Source organism: Gorilla gorilla, chromosome 3 (genome assembly GCF_029281585.2).
Source record: "Gorilla gorilla gorilla isolate KB3781 chromosome 3, NHGRI_mGorGor1-v2.1_pri, whole genome shotgun sequence".
In the NCBI taxonomy this organism is placed as follows: domain Eukaryota; kingdom Metazoa; phylum Chordata; class Mammalia; order Primates; family Hominidae; genus Gorilla; species Gorilla gorilla.
In genome coordinates this window covers 178349005-178369949 of record NC_073227.2, presented here as the reverse complement: position 1 = coordinate 178369949, position 20945 = coordinate 178349005, and the positions used below count along the sequence as shown (strand labels likewise).

Sequence of the window (20945 nt, the reverse complement as noted above, 5' to 3'; positions counted from 1 at the left end):
TTGCAAGGAAAAGTCTTGAGTCCCAGGAACCTTTTCAATCCCAGGTACACTGGGATGGTTAGTTACTTTATTTGGCAAATACTGTATCAAATAAATGTATAGTAGGTGAGAAGCTTGATGAGTTGTAAAATATGTTATATATGTCAGTTATTGACCGGTAGGTTTGCATTATTTTCTTCTTTTGTTACTATCTATCTTGATGCAAAACTAGTTTGTTTTTACCATGTTTTGAAAACCACTATCTCACTCCACACAAAAGGGTTCTGTGATCTAATAAGTACAGAAAATGATTTTCACATTGACATATCATAGACCCTCAGAAATCCCGCAATAACAGTTTAACTGTTTAATTAGTATTTCCCAAACTAATGACCAATTTTGAAATTTCTTTAACATCAATTATTTTCCATAAGAATAGTGTTTTATGTAACATACTTCGGAATGTTAAAAAGTTTTATGGCCTGGTACATTTTACGTATTCATTTCTAAAATAGCCTCAATTATTTAGTTAAAAAATTTTTATACATTGATTGATATTCCTCTGGAGAATCTTATGCAATGTTAATTCTCAGTTTCATCCTTTTACAAAATAATTTAAAACAGGGTCAAAAATTATGATTTCTAGGAAAGATAAGTAAATCTATAAGAAAAATTTTAAGAAAGTTTTTTTTAAGATAACCAACAGTGACCAAATCAAATAGGGCCATAAGACAAATGAACAGTATGAGGAAATGTATTATAAACTTAAAATTATTCACTTGTCTTAATTTCAAATTCAACTACAGTTTACCCTATGGAAAAGAGCTGTCTGTGATAAGGTCGTCTTTAATTTACTGTAAAGCATATTGAATATGTGCCCTTTGAAACTTCACTGCATAAAGGCATAAAAATCTTCATAAAAACCTTAGTAAGCACACAAGTTCTATCACATTTTCCAAGGGTGAAAAGGGAGCTGCATTGGCAAGAAACCTAAATTAACATCTTTTATTATTCTCCATAAATAATAAAATAATTTTAATTTTCTGTGAAGAAAGAGTCTTCAGGTAAAAGGAATAAATGTAAAACAACGTATTTTTGCCTAAATTACCCAAATTGGCTATTAATCTTTACTGAAAATCTTACAGATTAAGAATTTTATATTCAGGAACTTTAGATTACTTAAGAATTCAAATTTTCAGATAAAGCTAATCAGATTCACCAAGACAGAAAAAAGATGCTGAAATCAAGGCATTGTCTGGTTTTGATTCAGCCATAGGTAAAGACTTCCTTAGAAGCAGATCTTTTATTTTGTTGGTTGAACACATCCCTCTCCCTGACTCTCCACTTCCTAGAAATCTTATAATAAGGTGAAAGTTCTTTATTTTTTATGATCTATGAAAAACAAAATATACATTGTCCAGAGTAATTTAGGATTCAGTTTCGGCACCTGGAGATCAGAGTTGTCTGCCTACCTGCAAGTCACTACAATCACTAAGAGACAGAGGCACCACTTGAGATGTCAGAGATTTGGCAAAAATTTGAAATGTTAACAACGTTTTATTGAGGGCTTAAGTTAGCACTTCACATAATCATGGTATTAGAGATTTGCAGGAAACCTAAGAGTTTACCTACACTTGTTCCCTTTACAGATAAAGAAATATGAAAATGAGATGTGAGACACCCTGAATTAAATTATAAATATTAATAACACATTTTTATTTTTAATGGTGTGATATACATATTTTTAAAATTCATGTTTACAAAATAAACAATCTTATCAATATCAAATTTATAAGTTTATTTCAGTCATTTACACACTTTTTAAACTATAAAATACAAGGAATTAATATGTCAAATTTCAAACTTCCAGGTTGTGTTGGGCAAAATGCTGTAATATTAGGAAGAGTGAACGCCAGTCTGCCAGCTGTGGTTTGGACAGTTAAAACACTCAAGAAGCAGAATTAATTCTATTAGGCCACTAGGGTACAAATTAATGCACGACACTAATTACTGAACTGAAAAAGATTATACTATTTTCAGGCAGATCTAATAACTCTCTTAGGACAGCAATTAAGAAAGTTTGAGTCTGCGTGTGAAGTTGTTTCCTGAATAAAATGAGATTCTTGTGGGAAAGCCATTATTTAAAGTGCCACACAAATGTCAGACACAGATTATTGTTGAATTCCTTAACACCAGTAGGAGACTGAAGACACAAAAGTTGAAGAAAGGTTACTATGTGATAAGGTAGAATGGCTAGTCGTACCTTACAAGATGTTGGAGACATTAAAAATACTAAAAATCAGTCTAAAAATAGAAATATTCATAAATTATTTTTGAGATAGTGGGAAATATCTTTATACTCTTTCTCTTTAAAAAAATTACTTTTAAGGAAGATAAAATGACTGTTTTAATATTCCCATGTAAATCCTGGTGCTATGATGGGTCAGGTCAGATAACTACATTAACTTTACATTTTATCAACTAAAGTAACTCATTGCTTTTCTGCCAGGGCTCAACAAGAGGACACATGCAGAAATCTATGGCAGAAATCTAAATCATATTTCATCACAATAATAATGTTATATTTTTTCCTTTACTTATTCAATATTTTCCAAATAATTACTCTTCATCCCTACAAATATCTATAGTGTGCTTACTCTTTGCAAACCACTGTGTGAGATTTAAGGCTAATAAGATACAAATGAGCCATATTTCCTTTGAAAGGCTTATTTCTAACCCACAAATATCTCTTGACTGAATTTATATCAGTATATTACCTATGAATGATTATGATTTTACAATTATTATTTCATTTATGAAGAAATTAAGAGAAAAGGCAGATGTAACAAATCCATCTATTTCTCTCCATCCCCATGCCACAACCACAATTAAGACAACCATTGTCTCTTGTCTGACTGTGATATCTTCCAAAAGCTTCCCTGCCTCCACCAGCGCTCCCTGCAATCTCTTGTCATCAGGGCAGCCATAGTAATCTTCCTGTATCAAAACCATGATCAGCACTCTCCTCTTGTAGTTCCCTGTTGCTCTTCAAATTAGACAAGAAAATCCTTAATATGTCAACAAGGCATAAAACTTCTGGATAGCACACAGTTCTAAAAAGTATGATTTCTCAGCATTTCTTCAAATCATTTCTGTTCAACCTAAAGCCTTATGGAAATATTCATATTTTCCTTGCACTGGAGACGTTACATATCCTAGTTCCTTTATCTGGAATCATTGTTCCTTATGCTTTCTCCTAACTCCTACTTCTTCAGGTCTCCAATTCCATATTGCTCCCATTGAGAAGCCTTTTCTTACCTCCAGAATTAGGATTAGGAGCTTCTCATAGGTGATACCACAGTGCCTTTGCTTTTCTTTATTTGTTGATTCAGGAAGTCTCTATTAGATGGTTACTATGTATGAGGATTTATTCTAGGAGCCTGAGTTATATCGATGAATTTTTTTTTAAATGGCACTTACTTTCAAGTAGGAGGAGATAATTAACAGTGAAATGAATACATAAATGATAAGAACAGTAAACTAAAAGGTAAGAATTGGGAAAGCTGGATCAGGGAAGGGTGATGCACAAACCCTGATGGTGGCAAGATTGCGGTTTTAAATACATAGCCTACTATTGCCTTCCATGAGAAGACAGGATTTGAAAGAGATCTAAGGAGTGCAGGAGACTTAGCCATGCAAATATGTAAGGGGACAACAGTCAAGAAAAAGAAACAGCCAGTTCAAAGGCCCTAAAGTAGGAAGTTGCTTAGGTTGGTTGAGGAACAGCAAGGAGGCCAATGTGGCTGAAACAGAGTGAGCCAGTGTACAGAGATGTGGCTCCATGGGACTGGGTGACAGGGCCTCATAAGACAACAGGATGACTTTGGCTCTTTTACTCCAAGTGAAATGGAGAGACATTGGAGCATTTGGAACAGAACCACAAAATAATCTATTTATACTCTAAAAGGACCACAAAGATGGAAGATAACAGGGGCTGGGGTGAATGGAGGGAAATCAATTTTAGAAACTGTTGTAATAACCCTATGGTGGTAGCTACCTAGGGATTTAGGTTGGCTGAAGAGAAGGTGGTAGGAAGTGAGGCAGTGCTAATGGGGTTTTCTGATACATAGGATGTAGATTACAAGAGAAAGAGAAAAGTAAAGGACCAAGTTTTTGGTCTAAGCAGCAACTGAAAGACGTAGTTGCCATCAACTGGGATAAGAAAGACCGCTGAAGGAATAGTTTCCAGAGGCTGAGGAGGAAGTAGTGAGGAAAATCAAAAGTTTAGTTTTGAATATATAGGTTTAAGATGGCAATAAGACAACCTCCACCAATGCTACAATTTAATTGTTGGTTTCTAGTCTGAAGACTGTAATCTCCTTAAGAGCCAGAACTTTGTCTTTTCTCTGACACCTAGAACAGTGCCTGCTGTGGAGCAGACAATAAATATGTGTTGAGTAAATAAATGAATTCATAAATGAATGAATGAATGTTGCCCCAAATAGCAAATTAGTAAAAGGGAATCAGACCTAAAATCTCAGTGCCATGACTTTAGTTATTTTTTGTGTAGTTTGTAAGAATGAAGAAATTTAAACATTGTAATTTATATTTGGTGGTTATTAAAATATGTTTAATATTAAACCTTATTTAAGATTTTATTTTTATTTACTGAATAAAATTTATTTTAATTTGAAAACTTTGGAAGCTGATTTAACTTTAGGGGAAGATGAAAACATTGAACAATCATTTATTTATTACTCCCACAATTTGATATAATTTCTATAATTCCTAAACCCTAACTATGGAAAGAATTTGGTGTATTGAACTGTATTTTTATAGATTTTTATGCCAATAGCACTAGTTTTTATTGTTGAGTAGTTGAGTAGTAAAATGTGATATGAATTTATCAGGCAATGTATCCGATTCAGTTGATCACGCAAAAGACAACATCAAAGGAGATAACTCATTGTTAATAATCTCATTAGAAATATTTCACTCCCTTTCTGTAAGCAAATAATATATTGAGACTATATTCCTTGTTTATATTTAGAGGGTGCTATATAATCTCCTACATAGTTTTTCTTCCTCTCTTCTGTCTGGAAGCAAAAATAATTATGAAAGCATGCTCTTGTCGTTACTACCTTCCACATCTGTTGACAATTTAAGGACCTTACCTCTTGCAACTTCCATAACATGACCTCCCTCCTCACTGGTCCCAAATATTTACATTTTTGCAGTAGCAACAAATGTGCAGTTCCCTGGATCTGTCATGCTGTTGCCTTACTTCGAGTCTCTGTACATTTTGCATTCCCCAAGCAACTTCTCACACTTTTCTTCCTTCTCAACCATGTGCAAAGCCTTGCACAGGCATCCCTCCCACGAAAACCTTCCTTGACCTTCCCTCCAAACATTGTCAAAATCATGGCCAAGAAACTGGCATATTTTATCAGTCTATTATATTTGCTGATTGATATGTTTGTCTCCTTCTTTAGGCTGGATTCTCAAAGACAGGATTCATACATTTTTTCATTTCTTTATATTTAGTTTCTAGCCTTCTAGTACATAAGCAATGCATTTCTTTGTTAGGATAAACTTCCTCCCCAAACACATTCTCCCCACAGATTTTCAGTAATTTTTATAGAGCTTCAGGGACCTCATAAAATATGCCTCTGGGTGGAGTTAGAGGGATTATAAAATGTTAAAGTTGGAATACACCTTTGAAATTGGCTGAAATTATCTCATTTTAGGAAATGGCTGGGAAAACAAATTAGCCCTTATAGGCACCTATGTTTCCAAAGCTGTGCTAACCCTTTGCAAGTGTTATTTAATCCTCACAGCAACCTGGGAATTAATGGTCATTACTGCATTGTACAGATGAGAATCCTGGACCCAGGGTCAAATAGTGATTCACAGCCTAAGTTTTAAAACACATTAGTCTAGGTTCTTTGAAACACCTCACAGTGAAGAAGCATAATGATCTCTCTGAAAATGGGCAGAAGCCACCAAAAGGGAGGCATTATGGAGGGGAAATGCTACAGCAGGAAGGGATCAAGAAAGGTCACAATGCAGGTTCTCAACTCAGTGAAATCTGGCACTAGGTTTTGGCAAAATTTTTAACAGAATGCATTGCCAAACATCTCTCACACTGCAAATACCTCTTGCATTTTAATGCAAGACACATTAACTTGAATCATGATACGACTTCTAGGAGAAAAGCATAATTTCATTTTGCTTTCATGCTTCTCCTAGCAGGCAGCAGTTGGGGGCAACACAATGACTAACAGAATATTCGAAAGGAGCATGCTGGTTCCATTTGAGGATAACATCCACTCCATCAGAGAACTTACATGGCACCATCTCTGAATGGACGGAAGCCTGCAATTCCACAGAATGGGATCGGCAGTTAGACCTCTTCTAGGCACAGATGATACATACGCTGACACCAACTAAGGCTCTGGGTATCCATCTACCTGCTCAGAAGCCTCGTTACATGAAAAGTACCTCCCCGATATAAACAGTACGTCTTTTTTTTTTTTTTTTTTTTTTTTTTTTTTTTTTTTTTTGAGACGGAGTCTCGCTCTGTGGCCCAGGCTGGAGTGCAGTGGCGTGATCTCGGCCCACTGCAAGCTCTACCTCCCGGGTTCACGCCATTCTCCTGCCTCAGCCTCCGGAGTAGCTGGGACTACAAGCGCCCGCCACCACGCCCGGCTAATTTTTTGTATTTCTGGTAGAGACGGGGTTTCACCGTGTTAGCCAGGATGGTCTCGATCTCCTGACCACGTGATCCGCCCACCTCGGCCTCCCAAAGTGCTGGGATTACAGGCGTGAGCCACTGCGCCCGGCCACAAATACTGAATCTCAACTAAAGTCACCAAATAGGAAGTCACCTCGTTTTCTGAAAAAAAGTTACTTGGTGTTCTTCTTTAAAATCCTATGGAATGCTTTTACAAAATTGACTTAAAAATTAAAAGATCCATTTATAAATCCAAAAGTAAAGAACTTCAAAATTTCTAATCCTTTTCTAGGACCAATCTCATAGATAGACATGCACCTATCATCAAACAACATCTCTATGATGCATACTCAGGTACAACTGTGAGAGCAACTGAAATAACACTGTCCTGCCTGGTTCATATACAATTGCTTTGTAATTCACAAACAAAATTACTATACAATTTTTCAACTTTCGCTCTTAATTTTCATAAAGAATGTGAACATCATCTTAAGTTTCAACCCACTCACTCTTTAAACTACCCTTAGCCAGTTTTTAATCTTAACTCTGCTCTCAATAAGGTTACCAACTGAAGGAAAAATACCTTCCTGTCAACAGCAGAAATATTGACTATTTGGAAGTAAATTCATGCACGCATGTGTATACCCAATAAAATGCATCAAATAAACAAGTGAAGATCTCATTGTGTCCAAACCCATGGAGAACAAAGATCAGTCTGTGTAGCTCTTATACCTGAGGAACAAATAATATTTAGCGTTCAAGAATTTTTTGTTTGATTGCATAAAGCATTACAGTTATGTTTTAATTATTAAGGCAAATTGAGATTTTTATCTTCTTTTTAAAGTGTTCAAGAGACCAGGCTACTCATCAGCTGTTATTTTATACACACACACACACACACACACACACTCTCTCTCTCTCTCTCTCTTTCTCACTCTCTCTCTTTGTGGCCATACGTTTATTGACTGAACTAAGAACTGTCTGCAAGTTGGCTTTTTGAAGATTAGGAACAAACTGACACCTATTGTTCTTTAATTTATTTGCAAACATAATATTCTAAACAGCAGTCAGGGTAAAATTGTCCCTTATTCTTCAGGTCTCAGCTTAAAAATTCCCTGCCCCCTCCATGTCGCTAAGAGTTTTCTGTTCTCTTCCCTCGTGGCATTCTTCTGTCAATGCTTTTGTCTTTCTTCCATTCGACTGTGAGCAGGGACATTATCCCTGTCTTTTTATTTGCCAAAAAAGTGTCTGGCTCAGAATCCACTCAATAAAAGTGCCAAATGGATTAATAAATGAATGAATTAATTTATTATAAATTATCATAGGTGTAAGGAAGTAGAAAACACAAGAGTAATACAGTAAAGCTCTAATAGCTTTACTTAAACCATAAAAATGTGAAAAATATATTTAGCAGTCAATATATTTGCCATATTTTGAAACGTGCTCTCTACTCCCTTTATTATTTTCTCCTTCCTCCTTATTTGCCAAGGCTCTTCTCTCTCCTCACATATGAAAGAAAAAGAAAAGACAGAAACCAAAGCAAACCTTAATTGTCGTTGTGTGAGCTCCAGGGTATTCTTTTTCTTCCAGTGTTGACCATCTTTCTATAAATTTAGATACCAACGAATCATCATAGTCCACTATCTGAAATCCAGAGACATTTGCACCTCCAAACTGGATTTTTAATAGGTCTCCATCAGTAAATCCCTAAACATAGAACACATTGATATCATGCTTTTTGTTTGAGAACCAAATGCTACTTAACATTTACCAAATAACTCTATACATTGTGGTTTTAGATATTTCAAAGAACATATGAGATATAACAAGCCTGCAGAAAATGTCCCATGTATTTATCAGCCAGTGTTCTTCATCAGCACCTAACCCCACATTAGCATCATAGTGGTTCCCTAATCAATACACGTTTACTGATGGATCATCTCATGAAACACTCATGGTTGTACCTACATAAATGTTCTCCACTTTACTGAGAAATCTTCCATTGATAAGGACTAGGTTTTACTTACTTGGTCTATAACGGAGAACCACCATGTGGTTACAGACACTTAATAACATTAAAGTAGTTCTCGAAGAACTACAACCTTGTGAGCAAGTTACTCCTGTTTGAATTGCTTCTTCACTCAGGTGATAGGAACATCTTCAAAATGAGGTACTAAATGTCCAGTCATTATTTGAGAATAATTAAACAATTTCACATTCAGCCAGAGGCTAATTTTATAGAATATATTAAATCTTAAAAAAATAAATTTCTCTTGTGTTATTGCAATGAATTCAGTCATTACTAAAACTATTATGTGATATTTACATTGATTTCAAATATTGTGCTGACATGAATTTTATCAACTTGATAGTATATCTCTCTCAAAGATGAAATTAATTTCCATATATCACAATTATAAGTGTTTTCACATTTCACAAATATTTATTCTATCTTATTGTACACAAAAGTTAAAAGTATCCTAAATTAATTTTGAATTACCACACCCAAAAACTTAGGAGAATCTTTTCTTTGTTATTGATATTAAAACATGCATATTATCATATTATTTAGCTGAAGGAGAGGGTAATTACTTTTTATTGGCTCACAATTTTGTTTCTGTTTATCAAGATAATGCAAATAGTACAAAAAGGTATATAACAAAAATCATATATTCTGTTTTACCCTAGGTATGTTCCAGTTAAGTTGCTTCAAAACATTCAATTTTAATATATTTGCTTTTCACATATTTACCTCTTACTTCTGCATGACACATTTTTACTGCTCTTTCTTAATTTATCAATTTTTGAAATTTTATTGAGTTTTTGTGTATCCCACATGAGTATGTAATTTGCTTACATGACAAAACCATTTATCTTCTCACCCATTTTAATCAGTACTTATAACTTTAAATGTTATTCAGAGCAAAGCCAAATAGTGTACTAGGATTGCATTTTCTTTCTCGAACATGATCTCAGCCCATGTTTATAATCATGTCCCATTTTTTCAATGCTAGAGATTTCTATATGCTTATCCCTATTTTTTCCAGTGCTTCCATGAAAACATTTCATGCCTATGAGTAAAGCTTTTTAGAAAATAAAATATTCAAACATATCAGGTAATCTGTTTCAACTTTTTCTTGAATTTTTAATTTCTAGGAGACCCCTTTCTTAATGCTGGAATTCATTATGGAACCATGGCTTTTTAAAGAATTAAATCTATAAGGGTAGTAAGGTTGGAGAAATGAGAACTGGATTTCCTTATGACCACTTCTTCATTACTTTATTTACAAGTCACCCTTTTCAGTGCTGTTGTAAGGGACTTAACTACACACTGTGTTTTAGGAGCCCAATCAAGCATTCAGCAATTCCTGAGGAAATTAATCAATAATATTATCTGCAGATTTTTAAAAAATCTTCCATAAACACCTATTATAGAACTCATTACAACCTGACAGGGGGAAGAAAAGGAAAGTCTCAAGAGTTTGGAAGATGAAAGCCCTTCAACTTTGGGTAGCATTGTTTAATTTTGAATGTCAGTAAAATTTCCAAGTGTCCTCCAAATTCTCAGAAATTGCAACACTATACAGCCTTTCGAACTTATTGATTCAATAGAAGTTCCATATGGCAAAGAAACCAAGTATTGAGAAAAAGAAAAACAAGACTTGAATTCAGATAAAATATTAGGTAGATTTTCTCTCTAGAAGCATGACAGCAGCATGAACTTGCTTTTTCTTTTTCTTTTTAATTTGGTCATTCAAACACTTATTTTCATTTTAATAGCATCAGATATCAGCTCTCAAATTGAGGAGCCACCTTCTGTCATTATTTCTCAATGTTCAAATATAATCTTCTCCATCTGTACATTTTTAAAGATCACAGCTTTCAATGTGGCTCTGTGTTGTTCATCAAATGGCACGATTCACACAGGGGACTGGCTGTCCAGGCTGTTTCCTGCACATAATGTGGTTCTGGAGAGACTGAATACAGAGCTTCATCTAGTTTAACTCTTGTTTCTCTTCAGGGAGTCCTTAGCATCTTAATACACTCTAAAGGAAAGTCCTAGAGAATTTTTATAGTAGTTACCCATTTCATTGCCAAACAGAAATTTTGTCTTGAGCAACCCAATAGCATGCAGTTTTGAGATTTCATATTCTAAATTCCTTCAACTTCTAGTGAAAACAACATTTATCAGTTGGAAGGCTGTAAATGTTGTATTGTTTTGTTTTATCTCTCTCTGTCACCACCAGAACTAATTTCTTCTGATGTAACAATGTGATACACTAGGAATGATTAAATTTGTATATGTCAAAAGCTTTTCAAAGTCCTATTATGCTATTTAAAATAAGCTCTCTGCCTCTCTCCCTCTTTCTCTCACCTTTTTTTCTTGTTCTTGGGTGAGACAGGGGTGTAGGGGGATAGTGATCCTGAATCACATAGCATCTTAATTATTTAAATAACATTAACCTTTGTAGCAGTAAAGGCTTAAATTATTTTGAAAAAAGAAATTTCTAGTGATAATTCTAAATTGACTCTGATGATGCTTAAAAGACGGAAATAGAATTAACTACTCTGTTGCTTCAGTATACTACCTTCTTTTTTAATTGTAAAAGGTTTATTCTGAGCCAATATGAGTGACCACGTCCCGGAGAAAACACAAACCCAAGAAGCCATGATTAAGTGTTCCTTATTTTGACAGGAATCATAATAAAAAGATGATTGGCTACAGAAATTTAATTTTCATTTGGTTGCTTACATAGTAAGTAAGAAGTCATAAGTACTACATAATATCTCAATATTCTAGATTTTTTCAGGTTTAATTTCGTGCTAAGACATATTCTCACAAATTTACATTTATTTCAGATATTATATATGCTAAAAATTAAAGGAATGTGCAGAGGGCAGAGTTTATAAAAAATAGAGACAGTGAAAAACAGAGACAAGGGAATATGTGGACAATTAAACTTTAAATATTTTTGAGAATTTTCCCTTTTCTTAAAATACACCATCTAAGACAATTTATGAAGCTTGTCAAATATTGTTCTATAAATTCTTATATCATTTATAATAATAATAAATTGATTAGAAGATGCAAAGTGGGAAGCAATTCTAAAACATAATTGCAGCAATATATCTAATCTATCAAATACAATCAAGCTATATTTATTATTATTATTTTTTGAGACAGGGTTTGTCTCTTGTCGCTAGGCTGGAGTACAATGGTGGGATCTCAGCTCACTGCAACCTCCGCCTTCTGGATTCAAGCAATTTTCCTGCCTCAGCCTCCCAAGTAGCCAGGATTACAGGTGCCCACCACTACGCCTGGCTAATTACAATCAAACTGTATTTTTTAAAACACCACTGATAAATGCTGGCCATTCAAAATTAAATTTTTAATGAATAAGCATATCTAGTGAAATAATATATACCAATTAATTCACCTACCAGATTTGCAATGATGTAGTGGTACCCTTTAACATGTTTTCCAATGGTAATAACCTAATAAGCACAAATAATTAATTATTTAATTAATACAAACAATGCAAGTGTAAAATTAATGGTATTATGATCTGATTCAGGAAAAACCGTGGAATTTTATCTGCTAGGTTTTTTGATGTGCCAAAATAAGTCATTTTTGATAAAATATAATTATCGAAATTAGATAACATTTCTCTCATAAAAAGTAATAATACATATTAACACTTAATAAATGATTCTCTTTCAGGAAGTCACTAAACAAATTATTACCTCATTTTTGTCAATAGTAAAAAATAAAACCACAGAATGTTAAGAAGCATGAAACCAAAGTATCTTTAGTCCATGACAAGTCAGAATTCTATTCCTACAAAGGCTATGTTTTTGTCTTTTTAATAAAACATTAAACATCTCAAACTGTTTAACATCTGAGATTTTATATTCATATGTCTATATTCAAATAAATACACCTAGAGTTTATAGTACTACATACATTTCAAAAGAATATTAAAAAGCATGTAAAAGAATTCTTACATGGATATGTAAAGTAACATTCCTATCCTAAGGACCGTGAAATGTTTATAATTTAGTCCAAATGGACATTATTGCCAGCTCTAGAGAGCAAAGTATCAGAGAAGCTAATTTTTCTCCACAAACCCAAATCTAAAATGAATGTCAAGATAAACACAGCATGGAACAAGTGGTCATCATTGTAATGCTGACAACGGTTTTGGACATTATTGATCAATTTGACTTTTGAATGATCTGTATCAATTACGAAGAGAGTAGAAATAGGCAAACTGGCCATGCTTTAGTCCTGGTACAGGGACATTCAAATGTAATGTAATGTATGTTTTTTAAGGAGATGATCACAACAGTGGAAAGCATGAAATGTTAAGGCTATAGACAAAAATTCAAACCAAATCATTTCTCTGATTAAATGGTTTTCGTGAGTTTTGCTTTCCAAAGTCCAATGATCTTGCAAGTTTCTGAGGCTCAACTTTCCTATTCTGTACCCTCAAGTCACATTGGCCCTTTTAGGTTTTTTTGTTCACAGAGAAGCTTCTTCTCATCACCTTAGGGCTTCACACATTTTGCTTCCTCTGCTTGTCTGCTTGGAAAGCTCCACCACTATATCCTTTGCCTTATTAACTCTTGAACATTCTTACACGCCCTGGGAGAAAACTACCCTGATTTTCTCTAATCGGATACAAAGTCAGGTGCTCCAGAGCAATGCTATTAGTTAAAGAGCAAGAACAAAATCCTAGGAATGATTCTACCATATGCCACTTTGATATTAAGCCATAGCTGTTTGAAAGGAAGTTAAAACTTACATTGTTTTCTGACTCAGTTTTATGTAACATGACTAAATTGCCTTTTCCAAGAAACTGAACCCTCCGTGTTAAAGGGAGAATTCTGAAGAAAAGATGTCCTTCTGAATGAAAAACATATAAATTAGCATCAGCTGAATCAGATTGATTATGTCCCTCCTATTTCCTGCTGACATCTGTTAGCTCTGCTTACTGTACATTCTACTCTCTGAATCATCCATGTCTTCCTGCTGAGAAATTTTTTAAAAACATAGTATAAAAGGTGATATCAGTAGTCCCTACTTGAGTTTACTTGAGAGAAAGGAAGGATATGAAAATTCTCTACCCCAGCATCTATATAAAAATTTGCACAGGCCATACTAACCACCATGTCTTTGTGTTATAATAACAATTATTATTGCACTGACAATGGAAACGTTATATTAATTTATAAATGTTTTTGATGGCTGAATCTTTTTACCACCTAATAATAACTAGAAATCTGTGCTGTCAAGGTTTTATAAAATGATAATAAAATACCCATAGTCCACGCCTGTAATCCCAGCACTTTGGAAGGCCAAGGCAGGCAGATCATGAGTTCGAGACCATCCTGGCCAACATGGTGATACCCCGTCTCTACTAAAAAATACAAAAATTAGCTGGGCGTGGTGTGTGCCTGTAATCCCAGCTACTCAGGAGGCTGAGGCAGTAGAATCTCTTCAACCAGGGAATTGAAGGTTGCAGTGACCCGAGATTGCGCCACTGCAGTCCAGCCTGGCGACGGAGCGAGAATCTGTGTCAAAAAACAAAACAAAACAAAACAAAACAAACAAAAAAAACCCCATAGCCGAATAAAATTTAATTTATTGCTAACTTCAAGCTACTGTTGCAATAAGGAGTGCTATCTCATCTCTGTTGTCTTGAAAAAACACTGGTTGAGTGAATAATTAAACATTGTTTCTTTTTTTTTTTTTTTTTGCAATGTACCTTATCCTCATTTTTTGCCTGGTAAACTATTCCTTGAACAATATCCCAATCTAAATTAATTCTTTCTGTAATGATCTCTCATAGCATACCATTCTTTTCATTTATAGTATATCCCATTAGTATAATTATATATTAATTTCTGTAAATACATTATTAATAGTTGCACTGATGGTGGCTGGCCTATTGTTTAACATTGCTTCCTTGGATCTACTGCAGTGCCTGCCTGGCAAACATTAGACACTCAGGGAATATTTACTGAACAAATAAATGAATGAATCCAAGCAAAGCCAAATGCCACGTCTTATGTGAACCCTTCACAAATTGTCCTTCCCCTTTTAAGAAAGGTTCTTTCTCCTCCATGTCCTAGACTACATTGCATTTTAGCTTGTAATTCTGTAGTGCTGTCTGTGTACATTGTGTACATTTTTATCTCTAAGCAATGAGTTCATGGGATGCAGACATCACTCTTTCTTACCTTTCTTTGCATCCCTCATTTCAGGCACAAAGGATGGCCTCAATAAATGTTTGCTGAGGCCATCCATTGCATGTGCTCATTTAATACATTCAAGGGACTTATAATATATATATGCAAAATACTCTGCATTTTGAATAGATGTCCATATGGACGTTTATGTAATCATAATCATATTTACTTCAAAACATCACTTCCAATATATTCCCGTTTTCTTTTGTAGTCTCTCTCTTCTCATTTTGGAAAAATATATTTTTATATAGTCTTTCACCAACATTTATTATGATGAGTCAGGAATCCTTAAATTTTTTAAAGCAAAGACTAATGAATATTATTAAAATTCAGTTTTAATGAGAACCTCTATGAAATTCAAATGCATTTTTGAGGTTCACATTTGAACAAGAGGCCTTCAGGTTAAAAACAATTTTAACTTCATCTCTTGAGATTAGAATCAAGATTTTCTACTGAAATTATTCACCTCTCTGGGATTCAACATTTAGTTCTTTTGCATAACAAGTTAGTTCTATTCAGTTATTCAATATTCCATGAAAGATCTATTTTGTATGTCTTAGGGCCTGTATTATTATATATCAATTAGGATTTAATCAACATTTATGTTACAGAATGTTTTGTGTTGAACAAATTAATGAATCAAATTTTTTCCTCAAAGCTAGAAGAGCCAAGAAATGCATACACAAGTGTGTATTTTCCTTGCACTTCCACAGTATTCTAAGGCACTAGCAGCCACAGTGTATACTATTGCCCCTTGAACAACATGGGTTTGAACTGTGTGAATCCACTTATACATGGATTTTCTTCCACCTCTGCCACCTCTGAGGCAGCAAGACCAACCCTTCTTCTTCCTTCTCCTTTACAGCCTACTCAATGTGAAGATGATGATGATGAAGGCTTTTATGATGATCCACTTCCACTTAGTGAATAGTAAATATGTTTTCCTTATGATTTTCTAAATAACATTTTCTTTTCCCTAGCTTACTTTATTATAACAATATGGTATATAATACATATAACATACAAAGTATGTGTTAATTGACTGTGTGTTATCTGTAAGGCTTCTGGTCAATGGTAGGATATTGGTAGGGTCAACTGTATAAATATATATATGTGCACATATATATGTACATATATGCATATGTATACACACATATACACTCATACTCACACACACACACACACACACATTTTCAGCTAGGAAGAGATGCAGATATCAGTAAAGGAGACTTTATTCAATCAATCATAATGCTGATGCTGTGCCACTATCATCCCTAGTCACTTACCCTATTTGTAAATCATGGTGGATTTTACCTGTATTATTAAGATAACACTGCATGGCTCCCCTACCCTGAAAGACCTTAAACTGAAGCAAGGTAGTATCTAAGCACAGATAAAAATATCCTTATCACTGGTGTCAGTGATTCTTTCAAACAGTCCAAGGGGATGCATCTAGTTTACTTCTCAAATAGTAAACACAGCCCAAATGTGTCCTTCCTACATATTTTAATTTCACAAATCAATGTTTTTTATAGTGGCACAAGTCCCTTAACAGAAGAAAAAAATATATCTTGCAAAGATAACTACATACTCTTTCTGGAGGCATAGATGGTCTATGTAACTCCAAAAATTTCATGAATTACTCACTTTTCCCTTAGAACTCAACTTGTCTTAAGTTAATACATGTCTATTTCTTTAACTCTAAAAAGTTCATCAGACTTAAATTTAAAATTTTCAAATGAAAATATCAAAGTTTAAGGTAACATTTATCATATAAAACATAAAAGTCAGGAATTATTTATTGAATTTATTTAATGATTAACATGATGTGTCAGCATTACTGATGACCACTTGCTATTGCTAACTGAAGCCAGAGATAATTTAATTGATGATCTTTGCTGCATCTGACATAAAACATAAAGCAAAAACTGCTGTTCAAGCACCTTACACAAATACACATTGCAAATGCTGACATTGCATGTATATTCTATATTTGGCATCATTAGAAAACAGAAAGTAGCAAACCTGGTCTACAATGTCATTTACTTTATCCCTTTCACAGTCCAGAATTACACGCCGTTCCTTTTTTAACTCCAGATCTTGAAAAAGTGATCGGTACATCTCATCTTTCTTGTCATTGTTAATGTTTCCCACATTGATAGCAGTCACTTGCCATTTCTTTTCAGCAGCAGAATCCAGCACAGCTTGCAGTGTTGATAAGCCTAGGAAGGCAAAGAAAAATGATGACTGATAAAGATACGTGAATAACTCAGGATTGTGTTATGAAATTGCCAGTGAATATATTTTTAAGGAAGATATATTTGTGCAACTAAAGGAATGTTGACTCCTTCAAAAAAAGCTATAGCTATGATCTTTATCACCTTCTACTTATGTCACTTCACATCAAAAACTCATTACCTAAATATTACTATTCTGACCAAAGGAGTCATTGTTTGAGTAGAAAATAATATCCTTTTCTTTCAACACCCTCAGCAGTCTTCTTTAGAGTATTACTAAAGTGTAATGTTACTATCTTTGGTTTAAGTGAAATCAAATGGCATCACAAACATTTCTTACTCTTACAGAATGGAAAAAAATTGTTTAGTCATACATGATAGTCTGTCATTTGCTATTAGTATCCTGAAGAAGACGAGTACATTTTGAATAAGGAATCTATGTAAGTCTATGTGAGGATAAGAGGCAGTATTCTTTATGAGGCTGCTATATTTTCTGCTATTGTTTTCAAGTCAGCAGTTTGGGTTCATTTTTTTTCCTTCCAAAGTCTTCTGTTATGTTATTTTTTTGTTATTGGGAATGATCCCAGAGAAATTGAAGTGGTCACCTATTAACCAGATGGTGGCAGTTATTTCTCTAGCATAGATTTACTTCTCTTTCCAAATATGTCTATTTTCCTGTTAGTTATTAACTTTGCTTATAGCATCATATCACTTGGAAAATTTTTGTTTTTTTAATTGTCCATATATTACCTCATATTTAGGACTAAGAGTTACAACAACTAGAGGATTTATTTCCTGAAAAGTTATATCCTCAGTTTAGCACTTGGAGACATGCTACATAAACTTGTCTTTCATATTATTTCTACTATTCACAGCAAAACCAAATTCATCATTTATAATGATAACTTAATAAACAACGCAAAATCGAGACTCCAGAATGAATCCAGAACTCAGCAAATCATCTTCTTTATTCTAGAAAAGCCTGCATCTTTCTCTAACAATATTAGTCCCTTTTGATTAATAAAATGTAGGATTCACCTAATGTGAACATATCTCTTCAAAACCTAAATTCAGATACCAAATTTTATTCAAATCTTTTTGCTATGAAAAAGAGTCAATTATCAATTTTGTTGAAAACTATTTCAGAAAAGAAAAACCACCATTAAAAATTTTGTGGATTCAATATTGGCCAAAAAGTGTACAAGATGAGTCTAAAACATCTTATGACACCAGAAGGGAAGGAACTCTCTAAAACCATCAGCATTACCTCAAAGCACACAGGAGCTAATTTGAAGAGGAGCTCTTTAAATAAAGATGGGAACATTTGAATATTAATTAGAATCATAAATGCAAAATACTTAAATACATAAACTGTTTTAAATCTATGAAATTATGTTTTAAAAACGTGCTTGACTTTGGTGGATGCTAGGGAACCAATTAATTAATTTGAAGACTGGTAAATAATGAAATGAAACAAGCATTTTCCTGCGTTTCCTATATGAACCACTTTCGGGGTAATAATGAACTAAAGATATTTATTTTTGGAAATACTCTAGCTAATAGATGATGGATGAATATATATTTGAAATTATCACCATCTTGTAACACCTATGGAATTAATGAATCAAGACAACAAACATCAACTACTGGTAACTACCCAAAAAGAGAGATAACAGAGATATGTCTCCAAATGATGATATTCAACCCACCTATTTTGGTGTTCAATAGGTATATACCTATTTAGTGTTGGCTACATTCATGCCAATAATGTAAACTTGAATTTCATCACACTTCTAAATCTAACTACCAAGTTATAGGGCATATATAGAAGAAAATATTTTAAGCACCATAGTGTTGCAATCATCAAAATCTAGACTGTGGGAAACTGCATTACATTCTAAGAGTCTTAAAAATTATATTAACTAATTGCGATATATGGATCTCATTTTTATTTTGCTTCAAACAGTGGAAAAAAGAATAATATTTATGAATTATTAATTGTCTAGGTATAATAATACTATTACCATTATATTTAAAATACAAAAATCATTTTTTTTCAAATAAACACTGAAATATTTACAGATGAGATGGCAGGATGTCTGGTATTTGTTTCTAAATAATTGCAGAGAAAAAAGAGATATAGATCAAGCAAAATTGCTCATATACTAGTCTTTAATAAAGCCAGGTTAAGAGTGTTTGGGAATCTTTATAGCATTCTAAGCTGTTATTTAAAATATTTTAACATAAACATTAAAAATAATTTATTTTTATTTCAGAATGGAAGATTGAACCACATGCTGAAAAACGTTAACTTTTTTTCTGGCAAAATGAAATTAGTTTCCTCTGTCCAGTCTTCTGGCAAAAGATATAAATAAACCTAAATTTCTCAAGGGATAATGTAAAAACACCATATGTCATTTTTTGAAACGTTCAGTGACAGATCTTTAAAACACATCACAGATCGCCTATGATTTCCATACACTACAGGTCAATTAAATCCTTCCCTTTTCATCTGTAGAGACAGAACACGCACAGCTGGTCATTATGATCAATTCAACAGCTATCAATGTACTTGAAAACAGCCATTAAGTCTACCCACTTTTCTCTGCAAGTAAGAGAAAAAGAAATCTAAATTCTAAGCCACTTTCCATTTGCTGGGTTCTACTTTCCCACAATCACAGTCATGGTTCAACTCCCCCTTGTCGCCTTCTTAAAGACATTATATCCATGGATGGGGGTCTCTGTGCTATTCATATATTACTATATAGAAATTACCAGTAAGCATCCTTATTCTCTGAAATAGCTTATTTCATTTTGTTTATTTAATTATAAAGCATACTACATAATACAATTTCAAGTGGTAATGCTCTTAATGTTATGTCTCAACTTTTGACATATATTACAAGAAAGTTTAAATATAAATGACACTTTGTAAATGGATTTCACCAAGTGGTAATCCTAAATCTAAAATTTCCGGCAGTTCACCTTGCAAAAGAATATAGAGATGATGTATAAAATCAAAAAGAATGCATTTAAAGAAATGCCTAACTTGCGCCAGGTGCGGTGGGCAGATCACTTGAGATCAGGAGTTCGAGATCAGCCTGGCCAACATGGCGAAACCCCATCTCTACTAAAAATATAAAAATTAGCCAGGCCTGGTGGCAGGCGCCTGTAATCCCAGCTACTTGGGAGACTGAGGCAGGAGAATTCCTTGAAGCTGGGAGGTGGTGACTGCAGTAAGCCGAGGTCACGCCACTGCATTATAGCCTGGGTGACAGAGCGGGACTCCATTTCAAAAAAAAAAAAAAAAAAAAAAAAAAAAAAAAAAAAAAAACAAGAAATTTCTCTGACTTTCAAACTCATTTGTTCTATCTGTCAAAAGTGATTTACAGTGGCTGTGGATTCAGGATTCACTGTTATTAAAACTCTCAAGATTAATATTTTGTAACCTGTGGAACCTAACAAAACTTACATATTTATTAAGAAACTAAACTGTTCAAGTAGTGCTATATCAGACTTAATAAATTCGGTTTCATCAGAAGACACTGAATAATATTAAATTATCTCCTAACAACAGGCAGAAGTAATTCACAAGTGATTGCATTATCTGACGTGTAATTTGAAGAGACCACCGTTCAATGCTTAATAACCCATTTCCCTAGGTGTTTTTTTTTCCAGTAATAGTAACTGACTCTCAAACTCTCTCTCAATTTGATCTCCTCACCCCATTCCTCACAACTAAA

At 33.8% G+C, this 20945-nt stretch overlaps 1 protein-coding gene across 5 annotated transcripts in view; it reads right to left on the bottom strand.

Moving 5' to 3' along the window:
• Positions 1-20945, bottom strand: part of GRIA2 (glutamate ionotropic receptor AMPA type subunit 2) — a 146804-nt gene that overhangs the window by 37892 nt on the left and 87967 nt on the right. For all 5 annotated transcript variants that reach the window (XR_008678770.2, XM_019025664.4, XM_004040560.5 and 2 more), the window contains exons 4-6: positions 16991-17187; positions 12155-12208; positions 8258-8419 (exon numbers count right to left, since the gene is read on the bottom strand). Coding sequence is in view for 4 of the 5 variants with exons in the window: in XM_019025664.4 (XP_018881209.1) it covers positions 8258-8419; positions 12155-12208; positions 16991-17187 (413 nt within the window). In the remaining variant the exon portion in view is untranslated. The remainder of the gene's footprint in view (positions 1-8257; positions 8420-12154; positions 12209-16990; positions 17188-20945) is intronic.